At 44.6% G+C, this 16,589-nt stretch overlaps 1 protein-coding gene across 2 annotated transcripts in view; it reads right to left on the bottom strand.

Annotated features, from left to right (window-relative positions):
• The window catches only part of LOC129327117 (neurogenic locus notch homolog protein 2-like), an 81,068-nt gene that overhangs the window by 46,213 nt on the left and 18,266 nt on the right, over positions 1–16,589 (bottom strand). For both annotated transcript variants that reach the window (XM_054975558.1, XM_054975557.1), the window contains exons 3-9: positions 7,072–7,214; positions 6,528–6,863; positions 5,822–5,944; positions 5,178–5,411; positions 4,751–4,906; positions 4,304–4,489; positions 84–197 (exon numbers count right to left, since the gene is read on the bottom strand). In XM_054975558.1, coding sequence (XP_054831533.1) covers positions 84–197; positions 4,304–4,489; positions 4,751–4,906; positions 5,178–5,411; positions 5,822–5,944; positions 6,528–6,863; positions 7,072–7,214 — 1,292 coding nt within the window. The remainder of the gene's footprint in view (positions 1–83; positions 198–4,303; positions 4,490–4,750; positions 4,907–5,177; positions 5,412–5,821; positions 5,945–6,527; positions 6,864–7,071; positions 7,215–16,589) is intronic.

Here is a 16,589-nt window from a genome sequence, read left to right as displayed (position 1 = left end):
AAGGGCATCTCTAGTGCTATGGGGTCCTGATTCTTTTCCTGGTCAAAAGATGAATGTCCTGTTGGCAAAATGCCTAGGCTTACCTGAGGGACAGGTGCAGCTGAATCCATTGACAATATCCTTGCAGACACCCCCATTGACACAGGGGTTACTCTCACATTCGTTGATGTTGATTTCACAGTAGGTTCCACTGAAACCTGCAGTCCGAAGAAACCGTGTTACAAAGCCCAGCCCCATCCCGACTGGGACTCTTCCAGCCTACGCCATACACGTGGCATGTCTACTGCACACAGCAACAATGCTGCAAGGGCCCAGCCGTCCTGGCAGGGTCATGGCCAGGAACACTAGCTTACCACATGAATACAGGTGCACCCCAAACTGTGACAATTTACTTCCAGTGCAAAACCCAAGGCATGCATTAAATCCTGGAAAAATCTACGTATTCCTCCCCCCCCCCCCCCCGCGCAGAGCAATGGTTAACCCTCATGATTCCCAAGACAAGTTTTAAAAGGTGAATACAGTTTTCACCATTAGAAGGTTATGAATATAAATGGGCAGAAACACTGTTCCCATTTTACCTAATTCCCTGACCTTATCTACGACTTCCCAATTCCATCTTCCCCATCACTATCTTCTCTGCTCCTGTGCTCTGTCTTCTCCTCTAGGCTATCACCATGTCTCCATTTTGTAATCAGGGCACATTTAACTGAACAGAACTGTGTCAAGGAAGCTGTTGCCACTTTTACTGACGATGAATGGAGCTTCCATCATTATATTTGTCCAATTAATTTCTAAGAGCCTGCATAATCTATGTCACTGCTTTGTTTATTCTGGATTTTAGTTTCAGACTTGCACTAAAACAAAGGTCCTGTTGATGCTCCTTCAATGAGAGAACCAATCAAAGAACAGAAGGCACAACCTTCTGTTCAGTGATAGAAAAGGAAACTAGCAGTGCCATGCTAGAAAGTTATACTTTTAAGCCCATCGGCTTCAGTGGGCTTAGAAAGGTGTAACTCTGTTTGGATGGCACAGTAAAAAAACAGTATCTTCTATCTCACACATACTGAACATTATACACATGCATTTCATATGTCTTGTACTGAATCAGACTACTGTAGTTCGCATTGTCTATTCTAATTACCTTCTAGCTCTCAAAAGTCATCTCTCTGTCATCCATTTCTAACTGGAGAAGACTGAACATGCAAGCAAAGCATGTATGCTAATGACCTACTGGCATGCTTCCTTCTGAAGAGGCAACAAGATGCTATGGAGATGACAAAGGCAACTGCAGTCCAAAAGGGGCAAATCACAAGAGAGAGACTCTAGACGTCCTATACATTAGGACAGCACGGGAGAAGTGAGGGCCTCACTACAGAAGAATGGAAGCCTTATGTCCAGGTTGTGTTGCTAAACTTGTCCACCTGCTTGTTTCTTCTTATACCAGGCAGGACCGTTCCAAAGTGACAAGTGCTGCTTTAAGGCACAGTGATACATCTCAAGCTTTGACCTTCCTAGATACCATAAAAACATTATGTATATTTCTGTTTTGAGTCCCAACCAGGGAGAAAAGCAGAAGACAAAGTAATAAATTAAAATAAATAGGAAGAGTCTGCTGCTAAGCAGTACTGCAGGCATCTATTGAGATACAATCATTTTCCTTGGATACTTGAGACGGATCATGGCTGATAACAGTCTTGTAATATCAATCTCAGCTTCTGTGTGGGGCACACTCACACACCCATGTACACTTCTTTCCATGTTTAGGACTATCAAAGTGAAGTTACAGAATCTTCTCACTTGGAAAATGGGTAAAGATTGCACTGAGATGCACAAAGCTTGCTCAAAAATTACAGCCATTAAAATGCTGCATTCTTCGGCTATTCCCTCAGAGACTGATATATGACCTGGCTTCTAGGGCCACTGTATGCATTATTTTTTTCCAACCTGAGATGCTCTCATGCAAGAAAAAACAAACAAATCAATACCATACATAGTGCCAATATTTGAAGTTAAAACTTTTGCTATAGTTATACATACCTAGAAACTAATGTGCAGAACAGCTTCCAAACATGGGATGAGAACAAATTAAATGTTCTGGCTTACCTCCAAACATGATAATGTATGTACTTCTTTCTCACTTGGATTTAGTGAATTAAAAATTGCACAATATATACTCCCGATTTGCACAAGATATACTCCTGAATAGCACAAACAGCAGCCCCATTCCACCTGTTCTAGACTATCAGAGCCATGTTCCCCAAAGTCCAAAAACCTAAATGATGGTGATATAATGTCACTACATAGCATGTAATCTGTAATCCCACAGCCTAGAATCTTCTTGATGAGAACACCTACTTGCACACACTCCCTGCCCTTTCCGGAGGCATTTGGAAGAGTGAATGAGATAGAAAGAGAAGCCCCTGGGCAACTTCTCAGCGACTTCCCCCATTGACAAAATAACCAGAGCTGGGAATTGTGTCAGAGGTTGCAGTGACCACAGGAGGGAGGCAGGAGGTGAGTCCTAAAGGGTCATACAGGTCTAGGGTTTGCATCAGTGAAAACAGGGGAGAAGGGGCCAAATAGAGGAGCTTGGGACAGACGGGTGACATTTTTGTTTGTCTTGATTAACAGAGTTGAGATTTCAGACAGATAGAGGAGAGAACAAGTGGAACTGCAGGGACCTGCAGACTGTGAGGACCGTAGTTCACACCACAGGAGACTGAGACTCAAAGACAAGGCACTAATGCATGTGGATTCAAGAAATCAGGAGTATATTCACAAGGATATATGGTTTGAGAAAAGTGCTGCAACAGGAACAGTGCAATCCTATACAGACTTGCTCCAATCAAGCCCACTGATTTCAAAAAGTTCAGGCTGGAATAACACCGCTAATGCCTCAGTCAAAAACCTCTCAGCTTATGGCTGCAGGAAAGGATTTGCTAGGAGAGAACACTGTGATGTTCTTGCCTATCAGCTCCTCATTTCTTAAGCCTCTTGTCAAGGATCTAGACCAAGCGCGCCAAATCTACCACTGCATTCTAATCAGAACAGTTTGCAGGGCTGACTCCCAGCAGAAAAGCTACGCTAAACCAAATTTCCTAACCCCCTAGTCCAAAGCCATTCCCAGTGAGAAGGACCCTCCCCTCCCCCAGGTTTTCACAAAACAGCAAGCATTAGCCAATGAGTGAGCAAGCAAGGAGAATGTTCCTCCCCATATGGGGTAACGGAAGCACAAAGCACAGCCAATTCACAGTGCCCGCCAGGCCAGCCCTACCATTAATATTCCAGGCACAATGCTGCACTCCCACTGTCTGTACGAACACTGCACTGATTTGCACAGCACCCCAGTCCTACCGCACAGCCACAATGGGGACAGCCATTCAGCCATCCCTCACTTTCCAAGAATTCCTTCGTATAGTTCTGAATACTTGCCTCAGCTCCATAACCGCACCTGAGGATCTCTGAAAGGCTGTGAGGCTAAGGTCAGGACAAGTATCACAACAACTGGTACAGTGGAGGGAAACAGAATGCCAGCAGTATATTCATCCCAAGCTCTATGTGAATAGCTCAGTATTCACCATGCTAGTTTCCTCCATGACACAGCCCTTCCGCACAGACTACATTTTCCATCTAAACTGGAAGTGCTAACCAACCTGCACTGTTTTCCCAATGACAGCAAACACAAGCATACGAAGGAGCTGAAGAGACTCAGGTTAGACCATTTCTAATCACCATAGCCATCACCATGACAATCTAGCCATCGACCCTGTTTCAGTTATGTCCCCAAAGGTTGGGAATCTTACTGAAAAGTAAGATTCTGAAAAGGCTGTGGAACTGAAAAGTATCCAGCTCTGAGCTAGGAAGGAGAAGCAGTATGCTCTAAAAAATGCTCTAATTATATACACCAAAAGAAGCAACAGGCACAGCTAGTGTGACTCAGGAGTGCCAGTTTCCAAAAAACATACCTGTTCCATTACCTGAAATGAGTGAAAAACAAAAGATAGTTCTTCAAATAATCAGAGATGAGACCTCTTGGTATCTCAGTGTACATTACTAGAGCATGCCTATAGAAAGCAGCCAACTACCTGGGCAAAGAGTGTCAGTTACTGTATATCATTTTACAAAGCACATTTAGGCAGCTAGTCTGCCTCCAGCAGGGATCTGACCCCCAGACTTCCACACCCACGTTCAGCTACCTGCCCATCCTTTCCACCCATATTGTTCCTCCCTCCCTCCAGCCGCACACAAAATCAGGGACTGCCTCTCAGACGCTGCTTCAGTAGCTGATGATGTGGGAACCCACCTGACATGCAGATGCAAGTAAATTCACCAATGCGGTCAAGGCAGGTAGCATCATTCTGGCAAGGCATGGAGAGGCACTCATTGATATCTGTTTCACATCGTGGGCCTGTGTAGCCCCGCCCACATTGGCACTGGAAGGACCCCTGAGTATTCACACACTTCCCAAAGTGCTCACACGGATTGGCTCCTGGAGATGGTAAAGGCACACAAAGTGAACGTGGCTGTACTAAAATGGTATCCCCTCAATGTTAATTTCAAGGATAAACGCAGCCGAGGAACAAGAAAGGCATTCCAGCTAAGGCCAGCCACTGTAAAATTCTTTTCCTTGCCAATATGTCAAAGTTAGTCAGGGCCCGATTTAATAACCCATTGAACACCCAATAATAGAGTGGTATTCCTATCTCTCCCCTTTCACTTTGCAAAAATAAGAGTGGTGCAATATTCTCACCAATGGAACACTCATCTACATCTTGGTCACAAGCGCCTCCTGTGAAACCTGGTGGGCAGGTACAGATGGCACGGCCATTCATTGGGTTGGTGTCACAGATGGCATCTTCGTGGCAAGGGTTGCTGACACAGGCATCATCCAAGTGACAGAGAAGGCCTAGAAGTAAAGCAAAGCCATGACAGGCAACCACCATGATAGCAGCAAGCAGAAAGGTGTAGGAATTCAAGGGAGAAGCAATACTGACTTCTGCACTCTCCATTGCAATCTCTTTCCATTCTAGAAAAACACTCCGTTCATGTTACCCAATATCCCATCCACCCATTCTATTACTTTCAGAACCCTGCCCAAACTTTCTAAATTCTGCACACATCTGCTGAACAGAACAATACACAACGTTGGAGCATTATGGAAGGTAGAAGCTAGCTACCTGTCTTGCCCATTGGGCACGCACAGTAGAAGGAAGCCACACGATCATGGCAGGTAGCACCATGAAAGCAGACAGCTGTCTGACAGTCATCAATGTTCTCACTGCAGCTCTCCCCTGTCCAGCCATTGACGCAGACACAGGAGTGACCTCCATCTGTATTGAAGCAAGTGCCTCCATTGTGGCATGCATTGGGCTGCAGTTGGCATTCATCCACATCTTCAGTGCAAAACTGACCTAGGATTCCAAACAGAGGATAAGTCTGTCTGTGCTAAAAACCTTACAAACCAGGGCCACCTTCTCTCCCTCCCTCCTACTCCCAACTCCAAGCCACTTTGCTCTTCTTTCCCCTGAAATACCCAAGGCTAGAGTCGGCACAAATGGTTTTCGTTTCATCAAATTACAAAGTACCCTTACAAAAGACATGTGCTCTCATTCACAGGCAGGACAAAGTTAATATCTTCCAAAACCGGAGTGAGGAAAGGTTTTATTCTATACTCTAGCCAGACCCTCTGACATTTATTTAGCCAACACCCCATGGGCAAGAAAAACAAATGATCACATACACTACAAACGGTAACACCCTTTCCCCCATTTCAGCACTGTAAATAGCATGAATCAAGTTCAGGCTCTCAGACGGCTATTACCTGTCCACTCTGGAGGGCACTGGCAGTTGTAGGTGTTGACGCCATCCACACATGTGCCTCCATTCATGCACATGTGGTCTGGACAGTCATCAATGTTGATCTCACAGTTGTGGCCCTCAAAGCCTGAGGATAGAGAAGAGAAGACTTTAGCCAGGTTGGCAACCATAGAAAGGCAAATGCCACAAACTCCCACCTATAATGTTCAACCAAGGTTTCAAGGTTTCTGAAATTATAGGTCCAAGTTTTCCCACCAACTCAACTGTACCGGCATCAATTCATAAATCCAATTTAGACAGAGCTCATAAGCTTCCCTCCCCTCTTCTGAGACCCATTTTCTCGTCAGATCTCAGAATAAAAAAGGAGAAAGAAGTAGCCACGTATGCCTCTGCATTCTGGATCACACAGGCAAAGCTGTAGTTTCAGCAGCAACAACTGCTGTCTGCCAATTCTTCCCACCTCCCCCTGGATTGTTTCCTTCCTGCCCCACCAAAGCCCTCAACAGCTTCCCATGAGCTTCCTGTTAGGAGAAGAGAAAAATAAAACACAGCGCAGCCTAAGATCTGAACAGGTTCTAGGCTTATGTTCCAAGTGCCATTCAACATCCCCTACCCTAACCGTCCTGAGGGGTCTTTTCATCCTGGATCTGCCTGCCCAGCACATCCTTACAGTAACATCAAATAACCAATTCCACAAGCTGCTCACTCACCAGGCAAGCATGCGCACTCATAGCTGAGTTCCCCTGTCTGGCGGCAGGTGCCCCCATTGAGACACTGAGAAGGTGCACAGGGGGTAGAGATGCTTTCACAGAGCTGCCCTGTATAGCCAGCCTGGCACTGGCAACGGAAGGAGCCTGGGGTGTTGAGGCAAGTACCCCCATGCTGGCACAGACCAGGCACTCGACATTCATCCACATCGTTCCGGCAGTTCCGGCCTTGGTAGCCAAGAAGACATGTACAGTTGTAGCGGCCGTTCCAGTTGGTACAGCGGCCACCATTGACACAAGGCTTGCTCGCACAAGCATCAAGAAGGGAGCAGTCCTGACCTGTAAAAGGAAGACAGATGACCTAATGAAGCTGGGGTCTGAAAGGATGTTTGGTCTTCCTTGGAAAGCTCAGTTCTCACAAACAATCTGCAGGGGCTCACGCTGGAGATCTCCCACCCTTGTGGCTCAGTATTCCACCAGGGGGGGAAAAGCCTCTAGAACTTCTGCAGGCAATCCTTTCTGCCAATACACCACACTGTGTTCTTACCTCGGAAACCCTTGGGACAGGTGCACTGGTAATGCACAGTGCCATCACGCAGGGTGCTTTCACACGAGCCCCCGTTGGCACAAGTTGACTGGTGGCAAGGGTCCTGAAACTGACAGTGCTCTCCAATCAGTCCAGGCTGGCAGCTGGCAAAAGAAAGAGAGTTTACAGTTGACATCAGACATTCACCATATGATCACAGTACACTGAAGCCAGTCTAGAATCTGAAGTCCCACATCTTACAATTATCAGGAAAGGTGCACAGGGAAAACAGGACAGCAAGGTGCAACAAGATGATAACTTCTGTACAGAAGTTATATACAGGATAGTGGAGGACTGCAGTTAGAACATGCTCAGGCAACCACCTAATACTCTCAGAGCGGAACTACAAGTGACAAAAGGCACAGATTGGACACTTGTCAGCTTCCCTCAAGTTTTGATGGGAAATGTAGGCAGCTTGGCGGAATGTTGGACAACTGACAGTTGAAAAGTCCATTGGACAGCAGTCAGAGAGCCAAACTGCAAGACTAGGATGCCTACATTTCCCATCAAAACTTGAGGGAAGCTGACAAGTGTCCAACCTGTGCCTTTTGTCACTTATAGTTCCGCTCTCAGACTGCATTCAAATTTCCCTGGCTGCACACTGCCTGTTATTTACCTCTCCAGGAGACAGCAGGCAACAAAATTAAATTTCAAAGCTCTTGCTGGAGCATAGGCCAAACGAAATTAGGAGAAAAGGCATGGAAAGAAGAGGACTGTGCAGAGATACATCTCCCATGGACTCCCGAAACTACACCAGCACAAGTAATTCTAAAAATAACTGTCACAAGAAGCCCCGAACACCCATGGTCCTCAGAACAAGGTCACAGCTTCTTGATACAAGGAGTGGTGAGTGTACTCTTCTGTCATACCTAGGTGATGAACTAATGCAATGAGCAGTTAGCCTGAACTTTCACCGGGCTCCATGCTCCCCTTTCCAATACATCTAATATATCAGGAGCTCCACTCAAGCAACTTAAGAGCTCTACACAGTGACCCACTTTTTCCTCTGCTGAGAAACTATTCCCAAAAACAACTTTCTAACTAATGCACTCCACTTGTGCATGTCATCTGCAAATGTATCTGCCCACTGTCACCCCATGCCAAGCTGAAAATAGGGATCTTAAACACTGGCCTTCGGTCAGGTTCCTACCCAACCATTTCCTTTTACCAGCAAATTCTAGGCAGATCTAAGAAAGGAATACTTCCCACCCAGTATAAGATTTCATCAGCAGAGTTCACCACAAAACATTGGGTGAAGGCAGGAATTGAGTGTGGCTGAAGGAAGGACCAGATGTTTATACATATAACAAGCAACTCAGCTCTCCGCTATTGAGCGCTGCCAGCATGCTGAGAATGCATACGCCCTTAAGGCAGGACTGAAGGCTAGCTTGGAGTGAGATGGTCATTGTGACTAATTTATCTGTAACTGCTGCCTATTGGCTCAGGCACCTTCTTTATAGCATACAGTACTGTTAAAGGACAGAATGCAATGTATGTAGGAGCCTACACAATTCTTATATCCAAACCTGCAGTAAAACTACAAATACTGCATCTGACAGCAGTTAGAGATTCCTTTTTTAAAAAGGCCTAACCCCCAAAGCGCTGAAGAAAACTTTGAATGTGTCTTTCCAGGGAATGAGAGTAGAGATTCCAGTAACTGGGGATGAGTTCCTAATTGTTCCTCATAACTGCTGATTCCTCCATTCAACTATTTCTACCTACCCACTAAGAATCCTTTCAATGCCAATCTTCATTCCTACAGCAAGCCTAGTTTTCTCATTCCAAGCTCCCCACCGCCCATAAAACTCAGTTCAGGAACCCAGGCAAGCTGCATAGAGTGGACTATGAACAAGAATCAAGAATTTGTAACCGGCCAGCTCTTCCTGGAAACAAACAGTTGGAACTTGGGGGCATCCCTTTGGTTGCTGGAAAGTGCAGTTGCGTCAGCTGCTTCTCACCCAGCAGAATATTCTCAGTATCTAGAATGGTAGGTAGAAAGAATTTCCCACTGGCCTACACATAAAAAATACAGCAAGGCTCATCAGGGGAAATGCTGCCTGACCCTGGAAGGGTAATCCATTTTTAATTAAACCAGTTACCACCACCACCCCCAACTTGCACAGATCTATGGAAGCAGGAAGAACAATGGATATAGGTGTACTTTTCTCTCATCCTTCCTCTACAAATCTCAAGTTCACTCTGGAAGGATGCAGCAGGTTGTGGCAAACAGGCTCATCCTGCCACTCAAAAGACACTAATGGTTCCGAGAGTGACAGGAAGGAGTTGGGTGGCACAAGGGGTGCTGGTGTGTGGATTACACAGCTCCACTCTTTAATCCCTAGCCATCCTAGAGTCTTTCAAAGCATCTCCCGATCCAGACTCGGCAGGCGGCCCCTGTAAATACCATCCCCGACCCCTCTCCCCCACCCTCTGCCCACAGCTTGCCATTGCCATGGCAACACAAAAAGCCTGTTTGTTCTTCTGCCCAAGCCTGAACAGCAAGTCCCAGGCACCGGCTGAGACAACAGCCAGGGCCTTACAGTCCAAAGAGGGATCAGGCAAGGAATGGGAATGTCCAACATGACACCTCTTTGCTGTCACATGAGACAGACAGCTCCCTGGGCAAAAACTCAAGCCATGCTGTGGGGATTTGTCAACTGACCAAAGTTTCTCAGCAGCCTAAATCTAAGTATATGTTGGGAATTTTGTGTGAGAAGTGGCCAACTAAAAGTTAACCCAGGCTTATCAGCAGACTGCTGACTAGTCCCCGTTGCTATGGGAACTAGAGAGAGAAAAAGTGAAAGGGGGACAATTGAAAACTGTTAGCTGTGGAGAGATTTGTCTGAAAGCAGTGGAGGCTCTGTCTGAAAGATGAGAAAGTCCTTCCTGAAAATCCAGAGGAAGGCCTGCAGAAAGATCGAAGCCATCTGCCTGCAGAAGCCCAGGAAGAGGGCCCAACATCTACACACAGCCTGGCTGGTAAGGGCCCTCATCAGAATCCAGAAGTAGTAAAAGGGACTGTCACCAAGACAGAAGGGTACCAGCTAGGGTTACCAGTACCCCAGTGGGAGCGGGGACCCCCTGCTCCCAGCCTCCACCCCCTGCCACCAATCACCTGGCTGGCGGGGGGGGGGGGAGTACAGGGAATGGACCCAGGAGTTCCAGAGCTTGCGACAGCACACTCCAAAGCACTTCCTTGCCATGCTGGGAAAGACGGCATTCTTGGCACAAGGAAGTGAAGGCCCCCCGACCCTCCCCCTGGTTTGGGCTCCAGGGGACCTGGCAACCCTAGTATCAGCACAGCCCACCACTTGGGAGGAACCCCCCCCCTGCAAAAAGAACCACCAGAAACAGCTACAGCTCGTCTTTGTGTATATAAAATAGTGCGACTGCAGAGTCTATTATGATTTTATTTCACCCTTTTGTTAGGCAAATTGATTGGCTAACATATTAGCCACAATACATAATTGATCCAGCTTTTTAGCTACAGAATTACTATACTGTTTATTTATCCAAATTCAGAATTCTGATGTCAAAATAAATCTAACCCCTATTTAGTTCTGGTTGAAATCTGTTAAAAAACAGAAAAATGAAAGAAATCCATATAGTGACTATTTTACCTGAGGAACTAGTATCAACAAAAATATCACACACACATATTTTTTCCACAAGCCTTGCACCCACTCATACAATGAAACTGCTTTTTAATCCAGCATTCGGTTTCTCCACTCAGCTATACTACACAGTCAGCCTCCCCCAAGTCTGTGCAAATCATGGTAGGACTGGATCTCCAAGTCATATTCAAATCCCTCCCTTACATACACCCTTAGAGCCAGACAAAATGCAATAGCTATGCCTGACTCACCAGCAGTCTGGTAGTTCCCTTCCCCCTTCATGCACCCTACCCCTAATTTGCCATGAATTGTAATTATACCTGAGGTTTTATTGATAGGTATAGAAGGTCCATTTGGAACAAGGGCAGCGACGCCATAGTGTAGCAACTGCCTTGACTTCTATCAAGCAATGCAACCCATCTCATAGTTCCCTGCCAGGTCACGTACATTTAAAAGCATTTGGCAATATAGCCATAAATAAGGATCAAAGAAGGCATGCATGAGCCCAGAAAACCCTCCGCCATTTTATCTACGGCTATGCTAACTGAATCGTAAAGAATCCAGTAGCACCTTTAAGACTAACCAACTTTATTGTAACATAAGCTTTCGAGAGCCACAGCTCTCTTCGTCAGATGCGTCCTTTCTGCTTCATCTGCATCTGACGAAGAGAGCTGTGGCTCTCAAAAGCTTTTGCAACAATAAAGTTGGTTAGCCTTGTGCTACTGGACTCTTTACTATTTTGCTACTACAGACTAACTCGGCAAACTCCTCTGGATCTGAAACAAGCACCCATACGTTTACAGGCCAGAAAGCCACAGCATCAGCTTAATGGCTGGTTCACCGGCTGCCTGCTTTCCTCTTCCAGATGGGGTGAATTTATAGTTCTTAAAAATGAAGCCTCATGGGTACAAGATGCTTTTAAGACAACTGGATTCTATGAAACCAGACCAGAGATACTTGGCACAGTTCCTTGTAGCCTAAGCAGATGATGTTTTCACTGGGAAGACGCGTCATTCTCCAAAACAGAATGGCCGGGGAAGAAGAATCTTCCTCTTGAAAATGAGACTCAATACGGTTGCTCAAGTCATCAATAGCTATTTGCAATGTTGGCACAACCCCATGGGACACCTGCTCTCTGTTTATAGCACCCCAAATGACCAAGTATGACTACAAGGGAGGGGTGTGTGCTGGGAAATAGAGCAAACCATGTATAGTACAGGATATATTGACGGCAGGAAAAAAACAAACAGTCCTTGGCAAGCCAAATATGTGTCTCAGGATGAGCATACATAATACATTTGTTCATGTTTGTCTGTCTGTCCAGAAATGGACTGTAATCAATGGAGATTCTTTGCATCCTACAGGACAATATCAATGGTACAAAGGAAGTACATACATCTTCAGCAAAACATCACCCTACACTAACAAGTAAAGCCCTGTTCATCTATTAAACACTCCCTTTTGCCCTTGGGCAGTATGAGGGCAATCTCACTTACCAACTTGGGGTAGCTAGCTGTCCCAAAAAAGAAAGCCTCCTCTTTCAGCACTAGGAGCCAAGCCCTGGCACTGTTTCCCTGCGTGCTTACATCCGGGGAGGAAAACTTAGTTTCTATATCTCTCTCCTGAAGCAGTGAATCATCAACTTTGTCTGCGCACGTCACTTAACACTCTGTGACTCAACCCTCACCCCAGGGCTGCGCAGGCGGCAATAGCAGGCCTACAACCATATGCCAAAATCGAATGTCTAAAGTCTGCTTCAGGCACTAGAGAAAGAAGACATTCACACACCCATCCAAGCAAAGAAGACAGCAGTTTTTCCCAGCACAGCTCATTGAAGAGAATTTGAATAAAGTCATCAGCACAGAACAGCCACGGGGAAGAGGAGAATGCAGGGAATCTTCCAGCCTCCCATATTCCTTCCCTGGGCTCCTGGGTTTATTCCTAGTACTGATGGGTTCCTGTGTTCTCTTCCCAGGCACGACACCTTCACAGTTTCTACAGCCCTGCTTTGCTGTGTCTGGCATGGAAGACACCAGGACTCTTCCCTATCACGCCATGAGCTAGAAACATTTACTGTTTTATCTACAAGCAAAATTAGACCAGCACCTGGAATACATTCAGGCCTCCACTAATACCATTTCCACAATGAGCGACTTGCCCCAGATGTAATGCCAATGGGACGTGGTGGTTTTCCCACAATACTGTGTTGCTTCCATGCACAATTGAGTTCTCCTTGACCTTTCTGCAATCTTTCCCAAACTTGCTATACTGCAGGGTTTAAGGAAAGAACAAAGCCAGGTTGGCTGCCGTGCAAGTGGGAAAGTCTGGATTTTCCTGGTCCTACCAACAAAGCAGCAATTTTCCCTGCTCCAATTGTCAGAGCAGTGATCCTGCTCCCCCATAAGCCACAAGGGGGCTTTGGTTTTTTTTTATTATTAAATTGGCATATTGATATACTGATATATCGGTATGCCACTACAGGTTTAAAACAGTCCTCAGAAAAAGTCTCTCCTAGTATATGTGTGGGTGGGTGGAGAAGATAAAATGTGGGGAATGCTGCATTGGCAGCTACAGCAACACGGGGACTCCCATAGGAAAGTGATGCAGTGTAGAAAAGACCTAAATAATCAAACACAACACATGCACACCCCCTCTCAATCAAAATGCAATCCCTATGGGCAAAGGATAGTTGCTATATAACCCCAAACAAATATGGAAAATGAAAAAATATAAAACCAATGGCAAATAGTAACAATTCATCAGAGGAGTAAAAAAAATATTGCCCCTACAACACTTGGTGGGGAAGGGGTTGCAGTGTTCCCTTCTCTTTCTCCTCCTTTCAAAGCCGGCTGTAGCAATTCCCAGTGTTAGATCTACAAATATTACTCCAACAATAAGAATGATGGCCTGGCACTGCCTGTTGCCATTATACCAGACAAAGGAGTAGAGAGAGAAATGTGAGGTCAGGGTTCTCTTATTTCTAGGAACAGAAAAAACTCCTTGCAACTTATACATGTTTTTAAGCCTGCCTACACACCCAGATTCCCAGTAAAAGGAGCAAGCAAGCAAACTAGGTGCTATTTCAGATGCAGCAGGGCAAGGAGTAACTCACAGTGCCATCCTAAACAGAGTTACATACTTATAAGTCCATTGAAGACAGTACGCTTAGAAGGGCGTAACTCTGCTTAGGATGGCATTGTCACTCTTTTTTTGTGCTTACTGTGTACATTCAAAGGGGAAACTTGCATCTCTCTTTACAATGAAGTATCTGAGCTCCACATGCATGCAGAATGTATGCTTCTCATCACAGGGGCAATGCGTAAATTTCCCTTTCACATGTTAAACAGGAAGCATGGACAAGAAGAGCGTAAGTGACTCACTCACCCTCTGAGTTATGCCTGAAACTGAACCAAACCTCCACACTGTATAACTGCTGTTTTAGACGGAGATATAAATAAAGGAGCAACTTGCCTTTTCATTGCTTCTCGACTCTCCTGCAATCTGTCACCTTCTAGCATCAATAATCAGGGCAGGAAGAAACAGCAAGGAAGTGCCAACAAGGATTCTGACAATAAAACCCCCTAGCATATAAAATTTGGGTTTGGGGCTCCACATTGACACTAAGGCCCCTTCGGTAGTATTGCCCTTTAGTGTTGCTTCAGCCTCCTAAAAGTGAGTTTTGGGGGGCAGAGTGTCTAAGCATTTGCTTACTATTTTTATATGAATGCATTTGTATTATAGCAATTTTTTTTTAAATAGCAAGTGCCAGCGGTTAAAAAGGTGAAGGTTCTGTACTGCAGGCCTGTACTGTACTGTACTGTACTGTACTGTACTGTAATGTCACAGCTGCAAGCAGCCAATGCAGGTTTAAATATGACGGATCAGATTAGTGGAGGGGGAGGTGTTGAATTTAGACCACAGTTTCATCTCCTGAACAGCTGGCCAGAGAATTTTAACCTTTCTGAAAGATCTCTGAAGATACAGAACACCTAGCAGTGGTAACGTAACAGACTGGGAAATGCAAGATAAGCAATACAGAAAGGGTTGGCAAAGCCTCCTATGTCATGAACTGCTTCACAGGCTACTCCTCCGTACCGAGTGAGTCAATAGCGCTTCGCCAGACTATACATAAAAAGGTGACACTGCAATTGTATTGCAAGTCAAAAAGACAAGTCACAAGCTGCAAATCTGTCATAAATCGGGCCTTCAGAAAGATGGGAGGACAACAAGTACACACTAAAATGCAACTGTTCAGCAGCAATGCTACCTGAAGCCTATAAAAAAATCTGACTATGTCCATCCTAGAGAAAATGGGTAGTATGGATGCTACTGCTTCACAAATTAGTAACAAAAGCAAGAACTCCAAGAAACACAGTCCCAGCTCTAACCACAAAGCAATGACAAGACAGGTACATAAATAGCTGCCCCCTTGTACTCCAATACAAACAGGAATTCTATGTTTTGAAGCATAAAGCGGCACTTGTGCAAAATCCTGCTGTTTGCAATCGTAGGTCTGAAAAAAAGAGACATCAAAGACTGCAGCAACTGCTGGACCAATTTATTAATTTTCCATGCAAGCAAAGTGATGCTTAATTTTTTACAACAAAAACTTATCATATACAGAACAAAATGGGTCTTCAAACTGGATTCAGAAAAGGAAGAGGCATTAGAGATCATATTACAATTTTATGATAATTACTGGAGCACACCAAAGAATTTCAGAAAGAAAATTAGTTTGTGTTTGATAGATTACAGCAAAGATTTTGACTGAGTGGATCATGGAAAACTATAAACACTTTTAAAAGAAATGGGTGTGCCACAACATTTGATTTTTAATGCACACCCTGTATTTCAGACAAGAGGCAGAATAAGATCAGAATAAGGAGAAACAGAATGATTTCCAACTGGCAAAGGTGCCAGACAAGGATGTATACTATCTCCCTATCTCATCATTCTATATGCAAAACAAACTGGATTAGATTTAGATTGAGGGGGAGTGAAAATTGGTGGAAGGAATATTAACAATTGGAGATATGCAGATGACATACAAAAAATACTAAAGACCTGAAACAACTACTGATGAAGGTTAAAGGAGAAAGTGCCAAAGCAGGATTACAGCTGAATATCAAGAAGACAAAAGTACTATTGAGGAATTACAGATGTTTAAGGTTGACAATGAAGAAACTGAAATTGTTAAAGAAGGGCAGACATGAACAAACTAGAAATTAATCCTTAAGGATAAGGATATTGCTGGAGACCAAGATCAAAATAATTCATACTATGGTATTTCACATTACTATGTATGAATGTGAATGCTGGACAATGAAGAAAACTGAAAGGAAGAAAATAGATTCATTTGAATTGTAGTTTTCTGCACAGGTTTATAAGTGTTGGCCCCACACGACTTCATTTTATCCTGATTTCTGCAGTCAATTTTTTTGCCTTTAGTTTTTGCTCTTTTTTACTGTTCTTGTTGTTCCCTATTTTTCCTAGTTCTTTTGAGACCACTTTACCTCATGTTTTCTGGAAGCAGATTTTGAATTGATTTTTTTCCCTTCTGCAAATGTTTCTTTCAGTTTTGTTTGTCCCACTCACTCTCCCCTACTCTAACCCACTTTTCAATGAATGGTCATTCATCATCGAATCACTCCTCCCTACCTCCCTCACCCCCGGTTTTATTTTCTATCTTTTAATTGTTATTTTTATGGCAGTGTATCATTGTAATAATGCATGCAGCAGATTTTCTAAATTCTCAGCTCTCATTTGAAAAAAAAAAAACCTCACAAGCCCCTTCCCATGCAGAGATATAAGGGAAAAGGCATATCTCCATAAAGGAACAGGCTAGAGACTTACTTTTTTAAAATG

This window comes from Eublepharis macularius, chromosome 4 (genome assembly GCF_028583425.1).
Source record: "Eublepharis macularius isolate TG4126 chromosome 4, MPM_Emac_v1.0, whole genome shotgun sequence".
Classification (NCBI taxonomy): domain Eukaryota; kingdom Metazoa; phylum Chordata; class Lepidosauria; order Squamata; family Eublepharidae; genus Eublepharis; species Eublepharis macularius.
The sequence above is the reverse complement of the archived record's forward strand: the minus strand, read 5'-3'. Positions and strand labels throughout refer to the sequence as shown.